The sequence below is a fragment of the Ranitomeya variabilis genome, chromosome 1 (genome assembly GCF_051348905.1).
Source record: "Ranitomeya variabilis isolate aRanVar5 chromosome 1, aRanVar5.hap1, whole genome shotgun sequence".
NCBI lineage: Eukaryota > Metazoa > Chordata > Amphibia > Anura > Dendrobatidae > Ranitomeya > Ranitomeya variabilis.
The window spans coordinates 945796800-945818762 of NC_135232.1; the positions used below are offsets into that span (position 1 = coordinate 945796800).

The 21963-nt window shown below is 42.4% G+C and overlaps 1 protein-coding gene across 4 annotated transcripts in view; it reads right to left on the reverse strand.

Annotated features, from left to right (window-relative positions):
- Positions 1 to 16800: 16800 nt before the first annotated feature.
- Positions 16801 to 21963, reverse strand: part of TBC1D9 (TBC1 domain family member 9) — a 113569-nt gene continuing 108406 nt past the window's right edge. For all 4 annotated transcript variants that reach the window (XM_077279238.1, XM_077279236.1, XM_077279235.1 and 1 more), the window contains one exon: positions 16801 to 18435. In XM_077279238.1, the coding sequence (XP_077135353.1) occupies positions 17731 to 18435 (705 nt within the window). In that variant the 3' untranslated portion in view covers positions 16801 to 17730. The remainder of the gene's footprint in view (positions 18436 to 21963) is intronic.

The window sequence follows — 21963 nt, forward strand, 5'->3', positions numbered from 1 at the left end:
TCCTTTCCAGGGCAGTTTTCATGACTGCACTTGAGGATACCTTCAAGGCTCTAGCAACTTTCCTAATTGACTGTTCTTCATATCTTAACCCTTTTCTGCCATCGGACATACTATCCCATCCATGTGACCTGGGACTTAATTCCCATGGACGGGATAGTAGGTCATACGCGATCAGCCACGCTCTAGGGGGAGTGCAGCCGTTCGTGGCCAGGTATCAGCTGATTCTCACAGCTGACTCCCGGCACTTTAACCCCCGGAACACTGCGATCAAACAAGATCGCAGCGTTCCGGTGGCATAGGGAAGCATCACGCAGGGAGGAGGCTCCCTGCATGCTTCCGAGACCTTCAGAACAACGCGATGTGTTTGCGTTGTTCCCGAGGTCTCCTCCCTGCAGGCCCCCGGATCCAAGATGGCCATGGGGTCCTTCCAGGTCCTGCAGGGAGGTGGCTTGTCAGTGCCTGCTGAGAGCAAACGCTGAGAAGCCTCCTACACTGCCTGTCAGATCAGCGATCTGACTTTATACAGTGATGTCCCACCCTGGGACAATGTAAAAAAAAACAAAAAACGTGTAAACATATTTTTTTAAAAAATTCCAAAATAAAGAAAAAATATATATATTTTTCCCAAAAAATACATTTCTTTATGTAAATTAAAAAAAAATACAGTACACATATTTAGTATTGCTGCGTCCATAACGACCCGACCTATAAAACTGCCCCACTAGTTAACCCGTTCAGTGAACACTGTAAAAAAATTAATAAAAAATGAGGCAAAAAACAACGCTTTATCATCATACCACTGAACAAAAAGTGGAACAACACGCGATCAAAAAGACGGATATAAATAAACATGGCACCGCTGAAAACATCATCTTGTCTGGCAAAAAACGAGCCGCCATACAGCATCATCCGCAAAAAATAAAGTTATAGCCCTAAGAATAAAGCGATGCAAAATAATAATTATTTTTTATATAAAATAGTTTTTATTGTATAAAAGCGCCAAAACATTAAAAAAGATATAAATGAGGTATCGCTGTAATCGTACTGACCCGAAGAATAAAACTGCTTTATCAATTTTACCACACGCGGAACGGTATAAACGCCCCCCCACAAAAGAAATTCATGAATAGCTGTTTTTTGTTCATTCTGCCTCCCAAAAATCGTAATAAAAAGTGATCAAAAAATGTCATGTGCCCGAAAATGGTACCAATAAAAACGTCAACTCGTCCCGCAGAAAACAAGACCGCACATGACTCCGTGAACCAAAATATGGAAAAATTATAGCACTCAAAATGTGGTAACGCAAAAACTATTTTTTGCAATAAAAAGCGTCTTAGTGAGTGACAGTTGCCAAACAAAAACATGAGCAATATGAAAAATTAATATGTATGTATAAAATGTATAGCCAAATGTCTCTGTGGGTGATACAGTGCTGTCTTCCACTCCACTCTAGCAACTTTGCTGGCAAGTTATGGACAAGAAAAAACATTATACAGAGACATACTGTAATTATGAAATGTCTCAGTGGTTTTTACTTAAATTTACACTTAAAAATGATCTTTCATAAATTTGTTTCACCTTTTTACAAGAGGTCGATCAATAAATGATGCCTAGAGTTCTGACAATAAGGAAACAGTGGTGCCAGAGTCCCTGTGTGAATTGAGCTGTATTCTGTGTATACGTGACCACCACTTCATGTACTTCTATGAGACAGATAGATTGAGGTTTTCTCATTCCCCTAGTAGTGTACATAAGCTTTATTTGTCCATTCACATAAGAGAGTTTGTGACCCCTGCTGTCATGGTTAATGGGGGTCCAAGAGGTTGGACCCTGGGAATCGTCTATTCACCACAGATGTTATTGCTGGGTAATATACACTCACCGGCCACTTTATTAGGTACACCTGTCCAACTTCTTGTTAACACTTAATTTCTAATCAGCCAATCACATGGCGGCAACTCAGTGCATTTAGGCATGTAGACATGGTCAAGACAATCTCCTGCAGTTCAAACCGAGCATCAGTATGGGGAAGAAAGGTGATTTGAGTGCCTTTGAACGTGGCATGGTTGTTGGTGCCAGAAGGGCTGGTCTGAGTATTTCAGAAACTGCTGATCTACTGGGATTTTCACGCACAACCATCTCTAGGGTTTACAGAGAATGGTCCGAAAAAGAAAAAAAATCCAGTGAGCGGCAGTTCTGTGGGCGGAAATGCCTTGTTGATGCCAGAGGTCAGAGGAGAATGGGCAGACTGGTTCGAGCTGATAGAAAGGCAACAGTGACTCAAATCGCCACCCGTTACAACCAAGGTAGGCCTAAGAGCATCTCTGAACGCACAGTGCGTCGAACTTTGAGGCAGATGGGCTACAGCAGCAGAAGACCACACCGGGTACCACTCCTTTCAGCTAAGAACAGGAAACTGAGGCTACAATTTGTACAAGCTCATCGAAATTGGACAGTAGAAGATTGGAAAAACGTTGCTTGGTCTGATGAGTCTCGATTTCTGCTGCGACATTCGGATGGTAGGGTCAGAATTTGGCGTAAACAACATGAAAGCATGGATCCATCCTGCCTTGTATGGAGCATCTTTGGGATGTGCAGCTGACAAATCTGCGGCAACTGTGTGATGCCATCATGTCAATATGGACCAAAATCTCTGAGGAATGCTTCCAGCACCTTGTTGAATCTATGCCACGAAGAATTGAGGCAGTTCTGAAGGCAAAAGGGGGTCCAACCCGTTACTAGCATGGTGTACCTAATAAAGTGGCCGGTGAGTGTATATATATATATATATATATATATATATATATATATATATATATATATATATATATATATATATTTTTTTTTTTTTTCCCCTTTGCATTGATGACATCATTTAGCTTTATCATTATATTACTCCTTATATAGACAGATATCATGCCCCTCACTGAGACACAACCATCTATGTCACATCAGCGCTCCCTAAGAAAGGATTTGTCACTGTGGCCCTCAAATACGGTCATGGGCTGATTCTCCCAGGCGCTGTGTTACCCACCTAACAGGAGGCTATGGGTATTGGCACTACTACTAGAGGGGAAAACACCACTTTTGCCCAGATGAGGTAATACAGAGACATTTGTACATAAATCATGGCACCAGTGGTAGACAAATAAGCCTAACAACATATTGAAGTATTACTGTACAATAAGTGAGAGGGCAGGGGACATCTACACCCCACAGGAGGCCAGCACTGGAGCCTGGAGAGATAATCCACCCAATGGTCACCAGACGTTTTACTCAGACCACAGGCGTTACCATTAAACCCTACAGTACCATAGACGACTACTGATCTCAGTCTTTCTCCCCATTGGAGTCGGGACAGATGTACCTTGTGTAAAGGCACGATCTATGATAACTGGATCATCAATTTCTTATTCAGATATACTGCTGGCTTATCGGCATGTCCTCATATCTCCTATCTTATCTAGACAGTAGATTAGGATTGAGTAATTGCAGGAATTACCAGCTACACAGTAATAATTTAGAAACCTTTCTCCGTTTGAAGTGGTTTTCTGTCCACATTTGCTGACTTTACAGTCTTGTCACAGGTGTAAAGCTTCAGACCTGCCCTTTTACCCTTGGTATCTCAGTTTTTATAACAAGCTGTACTATATTCTGACAGTTTGCCAAAGACACTACACACCTCTGCCGAGGAGCTGTAAGAACCATGAAGCCACCACAGACAGCGGTGCAGTCACTTTATGACCTGTATGATTGATGACTTTTTTCCTTGTACAGATTTTATGTCTTTTTGAGTCTTCAAAAGTCCCTGGTTTTCCTTCCATCATCAACTTGCGTTAATAAAAAAATGTCAATATCTTGTAGTGAGCTTGTGTGACATGTTTGCCATTACATTTACCCAACTGGATAAAGTAAATCTATGCCATGATTTATTTCAGATGTCAGACTAATGTGGCTGATTTCTAACCTGGGAAGAAGATTTTTAATTGAATTATTCACTACTTATTGCTGTTGAATATTGAATCACTATGGCTACTTTCACACATCAGGTTTTTTTGTTTCAGGCACAATTCGGCAAGTTTTGAAAAAAACGGATCCTTTTTTTTTAATGCCGGATCCGTTTTTTTCTCATGGAGTTGTATTAGCGCCGGATTGCGCCTGATGGTCAGACGTTTCATCCGTTTTTTTCCGGATCCGTCCATATAGTCGGTTCCAGCGGACGGAGAAAACGTCCAGAGGAACTTTTTTTTGTGCGGCAAAAAAAGTGCACAGTGACGGAACTGGGGTCTCTCTCCTTTTCCAGGAAGGAACTCACTGTAAACTCCATGTTAAAAATAAAAACGGATTCGGCAGAAAAACTGATCCATTGCATCAGTTTTTTCACTATTTGCAACGGATCCGGTTTTTTCAACATTAGCCGGATTCTGCCTGAAACAGAAAACCTGATGTGTGAAAGTAGCCTAATGCAAATTGATGGTCAGACTGGCATGCAGCATATGGCACTTCAGGTGACTGCTGAGATAAGACTCTCCGCCATATTTCTTTCTCTGTCCATTTTCCATTGTGTTAAGGTGCATTTACATCCGCCAGTGCACAGCATTAGACCTCATTCAGAAGTCTGTGATTTTTTCATGTACGCAAAAAAATTATTGGAGTGTCATAAGTGTTTTGGATCTGATATTCATCAGTGTTTTGTTAGTGCGTCAATTTTTACCATCAGTGACTGTCACATATGGATAAATAAACTGCAATGTCAATCACTAACCACACACGGTTACACACTGAAGCTATCCATGTGCAGTCTGTGATTTTCACAGACCCACAGACTTATTTGGGTGATTTTCAGTTTTCACACTGAGAAAAAAAATGTCTCCATGATTATTTGTGAGCACAAGGACATACGACAGCCAAACAGAATATGATGGTACGTGTTCTATCCGTGAAAACCACAGATAGATCACGAACTTGAAAAATGGACGTCTGAACGAGACATAAAACAACTGCCAATCAGGAAAGTTTGCCCGTTAGCAAACACAAAAAAACAAAACGAAAAGAAAACATGTTCATTTTCGATCTGAGTCACGGATCAAACAAAAACAAAAATCAGTGACAGCACAGATTGCCATCTGTGTAATGTCCGAATGCTGTCCATTGTTAGCTCTGTAATGTATGGAAGAAGTTTTGTAATTTATTTTTCATACAAGAAAACTGCGGACTAAACACGGATGTTAAAAACTGACACAATGACCAAACACTGATGAACATCAGACCATGTTTGTTGTGTACCAGAACAATCACTGTCTGAATGAGGCCTTATACAAAGGGGCACTTGAGGGAAAGGACTGACGACCTGCACTGAAGTCGTATGTGATAGAGCAGGTTCATGGGTGAAGCTGACAAGTTCACATTTGCAATTCTAGTCTATCATTGGGAGTAAAGAATAGACAAATGACAAACAAGGACCAAAGTCTGCACAATCTGGAGTAAACCAGCTCCTACACTGGATAGAATCAGTATAATCATCAACTTGCTGCTAAACAGCTTGTAATATATAACGATTACATCATAGTATCAGTGGCAAAAAGATCTTTTCTTTCTTTATTGAGGGTATGTGTCCACATTTGTGCCACTCTCTTCCCATCGCCCCAAAAATTAAAAATATAAACATATATACACTGCTCAAAAAAAATTAAGGGAAGACTTGCCCATCAAAGTATAACTACAGATTCATTGAACCTCAGGGCCATTAATTAGGAACCAGAAGTGATTGGGAAACATTTTCACCTGCTTTGGTGCAAATGAAAGTGACAACACGTGAACTTTAGAGGTAACGGCAAGAAAACCTCCAAAAAAACCTTTTTGAGGGTGCTGGAAACAATCTCGCTCCTGATCTTGATTCTGCTCTAGTTTTGTGCTTTGCCGGTGTCCTTTTCACTACCGGTAGCAGGCGTTGGTACCTGAAGCACATTCAGGTTGCACTGTTTGCTCCTCTAACCATGCCATCGCAAGGAGGTCTTCTGTGTCTGTCAGCACAATCTGAAGAGCAAGGAGCAAATCAAAACACATTGACATGCCATCTTAGTCAGTGAATTATAACTTGGGTTACTAACAATTTTCAACTTGTCTTTGGTTCAAGTTTTCTGTCAAAGCAGAAGTCTGAATAGTGAAGGCTGTAGCTGATCAACAGACGCTGATTAGTTGCAGCAGTGTCATGTGATTGCTGGGGTACACTGTATCGGAAAAATGGCGGACCAGGAAGTATGCAAATCACTTATTTATGATTCACCTTATGGGAATTCTATAAAGGTTGTCTCACTTGTGTTACGATGTGATCTTCCTTTTTGTTAAAAACAAGATTAAAAAAATGTACAAGGGGCCTCATAAATGAGATTTCTTATTATTAAATGCATTTTCCAAGACCTTACAATAATCAATAACATAAAAGTACAATTGTAATTAAGGCACTGCACATACTCTACCAGATAGAGAAGCTGATAAAATTTGAATACATTAGATAGTGACCCCCAAGCCTCTAAGCTTGGCCTCACATCTACATTTGATGGACCTTGTATGGGCTGCCTTTTACAGAGTGACCACGGGTCAGCGGACATGAACCAACCTCCTCATAGGCATAGAGTGGAGACATGTGTGCTCATGGTGGGGACACCAATCAGATCAGACATTGTGGTCAGTACATGATGAGTGAAATGTGGACATGTGAAGTTTGCCTAACAGATTATTGCTTACTACTGTAAATCTACTAATTGAGCAATTAAAAATTAATCACATAGATCTGCATTGTTGTCAAATTGATTGTTAGCATGATTTTTGGCAACATCATGGTAGATCCATTGGATCTCAACTCTACTTGATTGTTCAAACTTTGCAGATTCGCAGCATACCCTATTGACTTGCACGGGGTTTCGCTACAGGGTTCACTATTCTGCATGCTCAAAATAATTGAATCTCTGACTGAAATTCTTGATAGAGTCTCCACCATCTGTAAAAACTTACATTACTAAAACACTTCATGAATTAATCTCCCTTCGTATGCGCATGGCAGTATTAGAGCTCCATTTTGTTTCTAGCCTTTAATAAGGCTTCTATATAAACATATTGGGCCCTTGACTATCGTTTTTAGGTCTACAACACTTACGTAGTAAAAGTTAAAGGTCAAGATAGACAAACATTTCCTATGCAATTCAAATAGCTGCCATACTGCTTGCATCAGTTCACCTTAAAACGAAGTCCAATGAACTCTGATAATGAGTACAGAGACCACGATTTACGTAAAAGCATTTCTATAGAAATACTTATTCAATGACAAAAATAAATTTAGCAGTATTGCTACTGAGCAGCGAGGCAATATGCATCATAATTTCATTAGAAGAACATGGTTTGGGAGCACTATAGAAGAAGACAGCTGAAGCACTAAATTTTTCATTTTTCCAAAGCTTAAGAACGGTTTGATTAAAGGGGCACTTCCGGGAGATAAAAAAATGTTTGCACTGTCCCTGCCCTCCTAAACTATAAAGATGAGATGCCCAGTGCAGTTCTATCTTTATAGAAGCAGCAGCTCCTCACTGCCCCCCCTCCCGTCTGGGTCATTACATCATACACCAAGTGCTGCTTCCCCTGTAAGGAACAGCCAATCTGAGAAGCGTTGAGGGAGCATAGCATTGGTGTGGCCAGTTCGCAGCTTCTTTTAGCAGCCCCCGATAATGTCTTATTCACAGGGCTACTAGCAGGGAATAGGCCAAGCCCCCACCACACACCCTCACCTCGGACCGCCGGCCCAGGGACATTATTAGGCGGCTCCTCACTGCTCACCCCTCTGTCTGGGACATTACAGCAGTGTGCAGCTCACCGCTGTTACCAGCCAGTCTCCTGATAATAGCTGTATTTCTGCCGAGAACAGGGGAACGGACATGCCCCCTCTTCTCAGGCTGGCTGTTACTCACAGCGGGGTTCTGCACACTGGTGTGTGATGTAATGTCCCAGAAGGGAGGGGGGAGCAGTAAGGAGCAGCTGCTGTCACGCTGAATTCCAAGCGTTATAAAGGTAATTAAAGCATACTAGGCAATAGGCATCTCATCTTTATCTAATATATAAAGCTGAATGTGTGTGTGTGTGTAAGGGTACTGTCACACAGTGCAATTTTGATCGCTACGACGGCACGATTCGTGACGTTCTAGCGATATCGTTACGATATCGCTGTGTCTGACACGCTACTGCGATCAGACATCACGCTGAGAATCGTACGTCGTAGCAGATCGTTTGGAACGTTCTTTCGTCGCTTGATCACCCGCTGACATCGCTGGATCGTTGTGTGTGACAGCGATCCAGCGATGTGTTCGCTTGTAACCAGGGTAAACATCGGGTAACTAAGCGCAGAGCCGCGCTTAGTAACCCGATGTTTACCCTGGTTACCAGCGTAAACGTTAAAAAAAACAAACAGTACATACTCACATTCCGGTGTCTGTCCCCGGCGTCTCAGCTTCTCTGCACTGTGAGCGCCTGCCGGCCGGAAAGCGAGCAGAGCGGTGACGTCACCGCTGTGCTTTCCAGCTATGGTGCTTACACAGTGCAGAGAAGCTGAGACGCCGGGGACAGACACCGGAATGTGAGTATGTACTGTTTGTTTTTTTAACGTTTACGCTGGTAACCAGGGTAAACATCGGGTTACTAAGCGCGGCCCTGCGCTTAGTAACCCGATGTTTACCCTGGTTACCCGGGGACTTCGGCATCGCTCCAGCGCCGTGATTGCAAAGTGTGACCGCAGTCTACGACGCTGGAGCGATAATCATACGACGCTGCGACGTCACGGATCGTGCCGTCGTAGCGACGAAAATTGCACTGTGTGACAGTACCCTAATAATAATCTTTATTTATATAGCGCCAACATATTCCGCAGCGCTTTACAGTTTACACTGTGTTCCAAATTATTATGCAAATAATATTTCCTCATTTTCTCTAAATTACCTATCTGAATTGCAGTCATTGTTATTTTCCAGCCATCTACTATTCTAGTATAATTGCAATGTTTTGGAACAAATTGCCTATGAAAACAGTATCTTTTAAAAAAAAAATAAACACTCAAAATGCATGTTCCAAATTATTATGCACAGCCGAGTTTTCAACCTTTTTTTTAAATTTTGAACAAAAAAATGGTCAATTGTGAAGTTCTAAGCATTATCAGCTTATTACAAAATGAAATCAAACAGTTTTCAAGTGAAAACTTTATTCCAGGTGATGTTACATTTGCACATAGGACCCCTTGTTGGAAAGAAGCTTCTGAACTCTCTTGTCCATTGAATTTGTCAGTTTTTGGATGGTTTCTGCTTCAATTGTTTTGCATGTGGACAGAATACCCTCCCAGAGCTGTTGCTTAGATGTGAACTGCCTCCTGCCATCATAGACACTCCTTTTGATGATGCTCCAGAGGTTCTCAATGGGGTTGAGGCCAGGGGAAGATGGTGGCCACACCATAAGTTTGTCCTCTTTTATGCCCATAGCAGCCAGAGATGCAGATGTGTTTTTGCAGCATAAGACGGTGCATTATCATGCATGAAAATGATCTTGCTGCGGAAAGCACGGTTCTTCCTCTTGAACCATGGCAGGAAGTGTTGTTTTAGAAACTCCACATAGATTATGGAGTTCATCTTTACCCCTTCAGGGATCATAAAGGGGCCGACAATCTCTCTCCCCATGATTCCAGCCCAAAACATTACTCCACCTCCTCCTTGTTGGCGCCTTAGCCGTGTTTTCATGGGGTGTCCATCAACCAGCCATCCTCCACTCCATCTATCTGGACCATCGAGCATTGCACGGCACTCATCGGTGAACAAAACAGTTTGGAAGTCGGTCTTCAAGTATCGTTTGGCCCACTGGAGCCGTTTCTGCTTGTGTGCAGTGGATAGAGGTGGTCGACAGGATGGCTTACACACAGCTGCAAACCTCTGAAGGACCCTGCATCTTGTTGTTCTGGGGACGTTGGAGGCACCAGCAGCTTCAAAAACTTGTCTGCTGCTATGACAAGGCATTTTTGCAGCTGCTCTTTTAACTTTACGCAATTGCTTGTTGGAAAGAGTCCTCAATTTTTCCTTATCAGCATGCACACGTGTGTGCTGGGAATCAGCTACATACTTCTTGATTGTGCGATGATCACGATGAAGTGTCTTGGCAATGTTGATTGTAGTCATGCCTTGACCTAAATACTCCACAATTTGTTGCTTCTCAGCAGCCGACACATCCTTTTTCTTTCCCATTTTGACAAAAAATGTAGGCTGCTTAATAATGTGGAACAGCCTTCTTAAGTAGTCTTGCCTTTATTTGGACACACCTGCCAAACTAATTTGCACAGGTCTCTGCAATTGCTTTCAGTGATATAAAGAGCCCTGACACACATCACCATCAATGAGTTTAAATGACAAACAAAAAAAATTCTAACCTTATCACTCCTAAACTCTTTGTGCATAATAATTTGGAACACAGTGTATGTCCGGGATTGGCATCTGCACCGTTGCAGATACAGCCACAAAACTTTGCACAGTCACACGTCTGGACCCAGAGAGCGTCATAGGCTATGTTGTGAGGCAAAATTTTAAGCCAGCGGGTACCAATTCACCAAACAATTTTGCCCCTATCTACATAATGGGGAAAAAGTGAAAGAAAAGTGTTGGAGGCAAATTGACAGCTGCCAGATGTGAACAAGGGGGACTTAAAGAGTGAGAGCGATGGCGCCAAAGAGTATATACCGTACAGTTGCTAAGGTGGGGCCCCGACATGGGATACTCACCACACACTGGGATATGAACACACACAAAATGCGCCACACACTACCACGTGCTTGAACACATATACCACCCTCGCCACACATACACCAACCTCGCCACATAAAAGTCGAAACACAAAAGTCGCGCTCAAAACTCGCCACATGCAAAACTCACCTCATGGAAAACTCGCCACACGCAAAACTTGCACACGCGGAAAAATTGCCACATGCACAAAAGTTGCAACACATGCAAAAGTTGCCTCACACAAAACTTGCACATACTCAAAACGCACCACACATAAAACTCGCCATGCGCAAAACTTGCTGCACACAACTTGCTACACTAACCTGTCACATGCAACTCGACACACAAAAAGTTGCTACACGCATGTCACCACACAAAACTCATCTCACAAAAGTCGCTACATGCATGTAGCCACATGCAACTCAACAGATACAACTTGACACATGAAACTCGCCCTAAAACACACACAAGTCTGGTATTATCCTTCAAAAATAAAAATCTGATTAATAAGCAGAAAAACTACAAGAGCAACAAATGTACCATATAGGAAATACGGCAGCTGTCAGTCACATGACCTGTCTATTATGTGTATGTGTGAGCTAATATATACTGCCAGGGGGGAGGGCTTCCTGTTGGCTGGGGATTTATCAGGCTGCCAATTTAGCTTACAAATACTGAGGTAAAAATACGGACCAAATAACGTGTGAACGCAGTCTAATACAGGAGGAGATGACATACAGATATATACTATATACAGGAGGAGATGACACAGGTATATACTATATACAGGGGAGATGACATATACTATATACAGGGGAGATGACACAGGTATATACTATATACAGGAGAGATGACACAGGTATATACTATATACAGGGGAGATGACAGGTATATACTATATACAGGGGAGATGACAGGTATATACTATATACAGGAGGAGATGACATACAGGTATATACTATATACAGAAGATGACACGTATATACTATAAATAGGAGGAGATGACACACTGGTATATACAATATACAGGGGAGATGACACACAGGTATATACTATATACAGGAGGAGATGACACACAGGTATATACTATATACAGGAGATGACACAGGTATATACTATATACAGGAGATGATGACATACAGGTACATACTATATACAGGAGGAGATGACAGGTATATACTATATACAGGAGCAGATGACGCACGTATATACTATATACAGGAGGAGATGACTTACAGGTATATATTATATACAGGAGATGACTTACAGGTATATATTATATACAGGAGATGACATGCGTATATACTATATACAGGAGGAGATGACATACAGGTATATACTATATAAAAGAGGAGATAACACATAGGTATATAGAGGAGATGACATACAGCAGGTATATACTATATACAGGGGAGATGACACAGGTATATACTATATACAGGAGATGACATACAGGTATATAATATATATAGGAGATGACATACAGGTATATAGTATATACAGAAGAGATGACATTCAGGTATGCAGTAGGAGATGACACATAGGTAAATACAATATACAGGAGGAGATGACACAGCAGGTATATACTATTTACAGGGGAGATGACACACAGGTATATACTATATACAGGAGATGACATACAGGTGTATACTGTATATAAGGGAGATGACAAACATGTATATACTGAGGGGAAAATGAGAGGTGTGAGGTGAAAATGAAAAGGTGTGAGTGCAAAATGAGAGGAGTGAGGGAAAATAGTGGAGTGATCGGAAAATGACACATGTGAGGTCGAAATGACAAGTGTTAGGGGGGAATGAGAGAAATGAGGGGGGAAATAAGAGGAGTGAGGGGGAAAATGAGAGGTGTAAGGGAGAAAATGAGAGATGTGAGGGGGAAAATGAGAGGCGTGATGGGAAAATAAGAGAAGTGAGGTGCTATAACTAACCACAGATATTTACTATGCCCAGGCAACACCGGGCTCTTCAGCTAGTAGTTTATAAGTGCAGGAACAGTACACTTTTTTTTTTATCTTCAAATTACATAGATTTTTTTTTTTCTTTAAAAAAAGAACAGGACTTATTACACAAAAGTTAAAGAGTTTGTACCAAGATAGCTAGTTTTTGGCTAGCCATAGCACAGGTTAGAATTTGTGGATCCCTTTGCTGGAATTTTCACCAATCCTGGAGAACAGGGCTCTTCACTGCTCCATCTGAAGTGGCGATTAAAACAAGTATCCCATCTACCATTCTATTATAGGACTGCAGGGAATATAGTGCTTAGGATCTGTGGGGAGTCCCTCATCGATCAGCAATTTATCACTTGTCTTATAGTAAACTTGCTAGATTGGTACAAACAATTCAAGAAGGTTCCGCCCCTTTCCTCAAACACCAATTAGCAGTATGGGTGCAGACTTCTTTATTTGAAATAGGTGATTTATGTGCTTATTAATGCTGTGGTGTTGAAGAAGAACGTTGACTTCTCCAGGGTCGCAAATGCTAAAGCAGCAGGTTGCCCAGCCACAGCTCATCATGTGCCACAGCCAAAGCTCATCATGTGCCACTGCAGCATAACACAGTTTAAAAAGCCACCCCTAGGGTACCACAAGAATGTAGAAAAAATGGGTTTAAAGTTTCGTAATTTGCTTACCCAGCCAGGGGTCGCAATTTGACCCCATTCACCTGCATTACGCTGCGATGTAGCAGTGACATATAGCAATTTTTGGCCCTGCAACGGTATGTCATGGCCAAATCATTCAATGTTCATCATAAAAGATTAATGCTTGTATATTTTAACTTTAACGTTGGGGCAAAATATCCACTTCAGCACAGTTGTACAAGATTACTGTAGCGATGTTGTATCTGTTCTGTAAAATTTACCTTTGCATTTCTAAATCTATCAATTGAGCAATTAAAGGGAACTTGTCTTGTTCCCAATTGCTATTAACATGCAGAAATGAGGTTAATCTGCTGGTTAATAGCGTTCTAAAGCCGTGCGTCCACCACACAGAGCCTGGCTACAGGGAGGAAAATTAACTTTATTCCTCCCGGATGCTTCCGGCTTTCAGTCATAGAGGTGTGGCTTCAGTCACCAGTCATCGCACAGTAAGCAGCAGCTGTAACCACGTCCTGGCACTAACTGATAGCCGGCTCAGCACTGATACACTGCTGAGTAGGCCATCTGTCACTGCCGAAGCGTGGTTACAGCTGCCGCTCGCTATCTACTGAGTGGTGACTGAAGCTGCACCGGCCACTGAAAACCGGAGGAATAAAATCCCTTTCTTCTTGGTGGCCAGGGCTTTCAGTATGACGGTCACATGCCTTTGGAACACTATTAACCTGCAGATTAGCCCCATATCTAAAGGCTACTAACTGTTTTTGAGATGACAGATTCCCTTTAAGCATGTTATTAATCTTAGATGGAGAGCCCTTGCAGAAATTCACAGTTGTTAAACGGATTGTTGCCATGCAATACCAGACACTGCCTTTGAACAATACGTAGCACTGTTTCTCTGAAATACACTGCTCAAAAAAATAAAGGGAACACTAAAATCCCACATCCTAGATATCACTGAATAAAATATTCCAGTTGTAAATCTTTATTCATTACTTAGTGGAATGTGTTGAGAACAATAAAACCTAAAAATTATCAACGTAAATCACAACTAATATCCCACGGAGGTCTGGAGTTTTAATGATGCTCAAAATCAAAGTGGAAAATGAAGTTACAGGCTGATCCAACTTCAGTGGAAATGCCTCAAGACAAGGAAATGATGCTCAGTAGTGTGTGGCCTCCACGTGCCTGAATAACCCCCCTACAATGCCTGGGCATGCTCCTGATGAGGAAGCGGATGGTCTCCTGAGGGATCTCCTCCCAGACCTTGACAAAAGCATCCGCCAACTCCTGGACAGTCAGTGGTGCAATGTGACGTTGGTGGATGGTGCGAGACATGATGTCCCAGATGTGTTCAATCGGATTCAGGTCTGGGGAACGGGTGGGCCAGTTCATAGCTTCAATGCCTTCATCTTGCAGGAACTGAACACACTCCAGCCACATGAGATCTGGCATTGTTCTGCATTAGGAGGAACCCAGGGTTAACGGCACCAGCATATGGTCTCTGAGGATCTCATCTTGGTACCTAATGGCAATCAGGCTACCTCTGGCTAGCACATGGAGGGCTGTGCATCCTTCCAAAGAAATGCCACCCCACACCATTACTGACCCACTGCCAAATCGGTCATGCTGAAGTATGTTGCAGGCAGCAGATCGCTCTCCACGGCGTCTCCAGACTGTGTCACATCTGTCACATGTGCTCAGTGTGAACCTGCTTTCATCTGTGAAGAGCACAGGGCACCAGTGGCAAATTTGCCAATCCTGGTGTTCTGTGACAAATGCAAAGCGTCTTGTACGGTGTTGGACTGTGTGCACAACCCCCATCTGTGGATGTTGGGCACTCAGACCATCCTCATGGAGTCGGTTTCTAACAGTTTGTGCAGACATGCACAGTTGTGGCCTGCTGGAGGTCATTTTGCAGGGCACTGGCAGTGCTCCTCCTGTTCCTCATTGCACAAAGGCTGAGGTAGCGGTCCTGCTGCTGGGTTGTTGCCCTCATATGGCCCCCTGCACGTCTCCTGATGAACTGGCATGTCTCCTGGTAGCGCCTCCAGCCTCTGGACACTACACTGACAGACACAGCAAACCTTCTTGCCACAGTTCACATTGATGTGCCATCCTGGATGAGCTGAACTACCTGAGCCACTTGTGTGGGTTGTAGAGTCCGTCTCATGCTACCACGAGTGTGAAAGCACAACTAACATTCAAAAGTGACCAAAATATCAGCCAGAAAGCATTGGTACTGAGATGTGGTCTGTGGCCCCCACATGCAGAACCACTCCTTTATTGAGTGTGTCTTGATAATTGCCAATAATTTCCATCTGTTGTCTACTCCATTTGCACAACAGCATGTGAAATTGATTGTCAAACAGTGTTGCTTCCTAAGTGGACAGTTTGATTTCGCAGAAGTTTGATTTAGGGTACTGTCACACAGTGCAATTTTGATCGCTACGACGGCACGATTCGTGACGTTTTAGCGATATCGTTACGATATCGCTGTGTCTGACACGCTACTGCCATCAGACATCACGCTGAGAATCGTACGTCGTAGCAGATCGTTTGGAACTTTCTTTCGTCGCTTGATCACCCGCTGACATCGCTGGATCGTTGTGTGTGACAGCGATCCAGCGATGTGTTCGCTTGTAACCAGGGTAAACATCGGGTAACTAAGCTCAGGGCCGCGCTTAGTAACCCGATGTTTACCCTGGTTACCAGCGTAAACGTTAAAAAAACAAACAGTACATACTCACATTCCGGTGTCTGTCCCCGGCGTCTCAGCTTCTCTGCACTGTGAGCGCCTGCCGGCCGGAAAGCGAGCAGAGCGGTGACGTCACCGCTGTGCTTTCCGGCTATGGTGCTTACACAGTGCAGAGAAGCTGAGACGCCGGGGGACAGACACCGGAATGTGAGTATGTACTGTTTGTTTTTTTAACGTTTACGCTGGTAACCAGGGTAAACATCGGGTTACTAAGCGCGGCCCTGCGCTTAGTAACCCAATGTTTACCCTGGTTACCCGGGGACTTCGGCATCGCTCCAGCGCCGTGATTGCAAAGTGTGACCGCAGTCTACGACGCTGGAGCGATAATCATACGACGCTGCGACGTCACGGATCGTGCCGTCGTAGCGACGAAAATTGCACTGTGTGACAGTACCCTTACTTGGGAGTAATATTCTGTTGTTTAAGTGTTCCCTTTATTTTTTTGAGCAGTATATATTCCTGTATAAATCCTTTCTGCTGAAGTGTATGCAGATCGATAGTACAGCAGTCCCTTATACTAATCATAACCAAGTAAATTAGCACAAATCTCCTTTAATCAGTAGCTCAGATTATTCAACATTAACATTTTTTTGCATGACAAATAAAAAAAGTGCATGAATGAGAGGACAGTTTCTGAATGAACCCTTTTATTTCTTGTAAACAGAAGAACAAAACAGCAGCATTGGTTTATCGTTACATTTTCTTAACATCTATGGGGTTCAATATATATATTACAATAATTACCTGAAATTAAAAATAGCTTTAAAAAAATAAGACTTTCCAAACTAAAAAAAATTATATACACACAAAAGGCATTGATACATGTTACAAAATAAAGTCATAAGTGGAAAACCTTTGTGCACTCCACATCCTTCTACAACAAAACAATCTTCTAAGGTCCAATACAGACTTGCAGCAATTTTTTCATATATTGTCAAATCACCAAATACACTTTTTTCCTGGAGTAGCACCATATTAATTGAGGAGAGGGGTAAAAAAAGCCAAATGATAGACATAATGATGAACTGACAATTCAATATATAACAAATAAGAAGGAACTCAAAGTGCAGGTGCTCAAAAGACAGCAAAAACCAGCATAAAGGAGGATGGGATACTGTATAGTAAAGTGTCAATGCATTCCAACTGACTAAATATATCCAAGTTCACGTAATAACTTATTTACAGGATTCTTAGAAGACACAGGATGTAATATTTCACCTAAAAAGGATAGTGTGTTTTACCATATGTGGTCTTACCGTCAGTACAATACAGTCTTGTTGTATAGAGGACAAAACATACAATCCTATTTTCAGGTTAGGTTTATATGTACTTATGTAGTCTAAAAACCCTAATTAGTTATTTAAAATTGTTTGTACTCATGCCTATGTAATGGGTGCATCCCAAGGAGAATGCTAGGTTAAAATCCATAAAATCTTCAGATGGTCATTGCAAATTGTGCATTTTTGGACTAAAATATTAAAAACAGAGGTTGCTCTTCTAATAGGGTTAATGGGATCCAAACTCTACCATGGTAGAGTAGTATATACAACTCCCTAGTGTTCTTCAGCCCGAGATGGTGGCAATCTCATAGTCACTTGTAGAAGGGAAAGCTTTCCCCATCAGTCTGACATTTTTAGCATTAGTTATTCTAGCCATCATGGACACCGGTTTCTCAAAGTATCTGACAATAGCTGGCTCTGTCAAGAGAGAAGCAAGGAACTGCTCGAATGTAACAGCCCAGTCTTGGTCTAGACTAGTACTGACAGGCAAAGAAGCATGGTGGTGACTTCGTACAAGGATGGTGTCATCACCAATATCTTCACACTGTAGTTTATCATCTTCATGTGACCCGGCACTCAACACAGAGTAAGAAGACATGGAACTATCGTCTTTTGTCTCGTCATCTGATATGAGCATAGAGGAGCAGGCCCCGATGTCTCTTGGAGAAGAGTCCTCAAGCTTGACCTCCTCCATTTGATCAGAGTGAATTTCATCTGTGTTATCAGTGGAAACGAGGCTTGAGGAGAAGGCTCCTGATTGCACATACTGATAAGTTTGGACGGGCTTCTTTCCAAGAACCCTACTTTGAGTTTCTGTGCTGCAGTGACTGGGAGTTTCTTCTGAAGGTTGCATGCACAAGAGTTTACCCACCTCACCAATCTCAAGCAATAAGCTGGTAACAGCAGCAGTTGCATGGTAGAGTTCCTGCTCATTTGGATCCTCACTAAATATATTGTACATGGTCTTACATAACTCAATAAACTGCCCCTAGAAGTAAACAATCAAGAGGAGACAAAATGAACAATTGCTTAGTGTGATTGAATTTTCTCTGACACGGTTTAGAGAAATTAACAAGATAAGCTTGGTACAATGTAGTCTGCATAGTACGGCAAACAAAAAGGCTACTACCGGACTTTCATTATTCCCATCCCACAAACATGACCACTTGGGGATTTTCTTGTTTGAGAAGATGAACTCTGGATTGCTTATGCATCTAGATCCACAGTTCATTTTGACAGTGATGTGCGTATCTAGGAATGCTTGTTCACAAGCTTGCAATCTAAACAGTCTGCTGAGCACCAGACGAACAAGCAAACGATCATTTGTCGGGTGAAATGATCTTTTGGTTTGCACAATAGGTCATGGTTGGCGGCAACATACAGTCTTGTGTTGCCAAAAACAATGACTGTTTATATACACTAAACAGTCTATTAGATTATTTGGTGTGCATTGGAAGAGGGGACTGCCTGTGTAAACAGGATATTAAACAAACGCTGACCGGAAGCTTTTTGGGCGTCTTTAAACACACATCGCACAGTGTACATGAACCTTTAGGCTAGTCATGCGCATTAGATAGCTGTTAAGCCAACAAAACCTCTCTCGAGATGGGAGGCCCACTAGGCTTACCTGCATCATTAGTAATAAAGGTTTAGGATATTGGCTTAATGGACATTAATTGGGCATAATCGTAAACCAACAACATGCTTTTCTTTCCAGGGTGGTAAAACATGGCCCCATTATGGAGGGACAATTTGTACAAAGGGGGTCCTCAATATATAGTTATTAAGGTTGAAGGAAGACTGTAAGTCCATCTAGTTCAACCCATAGCCTAACCTAACATGCCCTAACATGTTGATCCAGGGGAAGGCAAAAAAACCCCATGTGGCAAAGAGTAACTCCACCATGGGGAAAAAAATTCCTTCCCGACTCCACATACGGCAATCAGACTAGTTCCCTGGATCAACGCCTTATCAAGGAATCTAGTGTATATACCCTGTAACATTATACTTTTCCAGAAAGGTATCCAGTCCCCTCTTAAATTTAATTAATGAATCACTCATTACAACATCATACGGCAGAGAGTTCCATAGTCTCACTGCTCTTACAGTAAAGAATCCGCGTCTGTTATTATGCTTAAACCTTCTTTCCTCCAGACGTAGAGGATGCCCCCTTGTCCCTGTCTCAGGTCTATGATTAAAAAGATCACCAGAAAGGTCTTTGTACTGTCCCCTCATATATTTATACATTAAAATAAGATCACCCCTTAGTCTTCGTTTTTCCAAACTAAATAGCCCCAAGTGTAATAACCTATCTTGGTATGGCAGACCCCCCAGTCCTCTAATAACCTTGGTCGCTCTTCTCTGCACCCGCTCCAGTTCAGCTATGTCTTTCTTATACACCGGAGACCAGAACTGTGCACAGTATTCTAAGTGTGGTCGAACTAGTGACTTGTATAGAGGTAAAATTATGTTCTCCTCATGAGCATCTATGCCTCTTTTAATACATCCCATTATTTTATTTGCCTTTGTAGCAGCTGCCTGACACTGGCCACTGAATATGAGTTTGTCATCCACCCATACACCCAGGTCTTTTTCATTGACGGTTTTGCCCAGAGTTTTAGAATTAAGCACATAGTTATACATCTTATTACTTCTACCCAAGTGCATGACCTTACATTTATCCCCATTAAAGCTCATTTGCCATTTATCAGCCCAAGCTTCTAGTTTACATAAATCATCCTGTAATATAAAATTGTCCTCCCCTGTATTGATTACCCTGCAGAGTTTAGTGTCATCTGCAAATATTGAAATTCTACTCTGAATGCCCCCTACAAGGTCATTAATAAATATGTTAAAAAGAAGAGGGCCCAATACTGACCCCTGTGGTACCCCACTGCTAACCGTGACCCAGTCCGAGTGTGCTCCATTAATAACCACCCTTTGTTTCCTATCCCTGAGCCAGCTCTCAACCCACTTACACATATTTTCCCCTATCCCCATTACTCTCATTTTATGTAACAACCTTTTGTGTGGCACCGTATCAAAAGCTTTGGAAAAGTCCATATATACTACGTCCACTGGGTTCCCTTGGTCCAGTCCGGAACTTGCCTCTTCATAGAAGCTGATCAAATTAGTCTGACATGAACGGTCCCTAGTAAACCCGTGCTGATACTGGGTCATGAGGTTATTCATATATGTAACTCTGTTGATCCCCAGTCAACATGCATTTCACCAAGTCTTTTCAGTTTAAAGAGTTAAAATTATTTTCATCCATTTTTACTTATATCTGTGACAAAGCGTTGGACTAACTATAGTTTGACTGACCGCTCTCTCCTCCAACTTCCCCCATCCATAGGACAGCTCGTCCGAGTGCTACGGTTTCCTAAATAAGAGACCCAATGCCTCTCTCCTCTGACATTGGCTTCCCTAAATGACCAAAAGGAATGGCTATTGAAATTTAACAGACTAGATCCTTCTCTCCCCCAACATCTTTCGGGAGCGGCTGACTTATCTACTGTGTATGGAGGTCTTTATTATCAAGCAATATAATTACCTCCAGAACACCAACAGGGGTTACATAGTATGGATGAAAAAAGCACATGTCCAATCTCCTGAATATATATTTTCCTAAATCTAGCAGAATGGAGATAGTCATTAATAAATAATCGACTTTACAACGATAACGATAGCGATCCGTGACGTTGCAGCGTCCTGGATAGCGATATCGTTGTGTTTGACACGCAGCAGCGATCAGGATCCTGCTGTGATATCGCTGGTCGTTGCTGAAAGTCCAGAACTTTATTTGGTCGTCAGATCGGCGTGTATCGTCGTGTTTGACAGCAAAAGCAACGATACCAGCAATGTTTTACAAAGGTAACCAGGGTAAATATCGGGTTACTAAGCGCGGCCCTGCGCTTAGTAACCAGATATTTACCCTTGTTACCATTGTAAAAGTAAAAAAAACAAACATTACATACTCACCTTCTGCTGTCTGTCACATGTCCCCCGCCGTCCGCTTCCCGCACTGACTGAGTGCCGGCTGTAAAGTAAAAGCAGAGCACAGTGGTGACGTCACCGCTGTGCTGTGCCTTACAGCCGGCACTCACAGTCAGTGCAGGAAGCGGACGCCGGGGGACGTTTGTTTTTTTACGGTTTGTTTTTTACATTTACGCTGGTAACCAGGGTAAACATCGGGTTACTAAGCGCGGCCCTGCGCTTAGTAACCCGATGTTTACCCTGGTTACCCGGGGACCTCGGCATCGTTGGTCGCTGGAGAGCTGTCTGTGTGACAGCTCCCCAGCGACCACACAGCGACGCTGCAGCGATCGGCATCGTTGTCGATATCGCTGCAGCGTCGCTTAGTGTGAAGGTACCTTTAGTCTCCAATCAAATCGAAAATAAGAAATCAAGGACATAAAGGGGTTAACTACTTTATCTTTTATATTAACAGATACATTGGGGAGATTACTTAGTGGCCCTTACTATTATATAGGTATGACAGTTTCTCCTCTTGAAC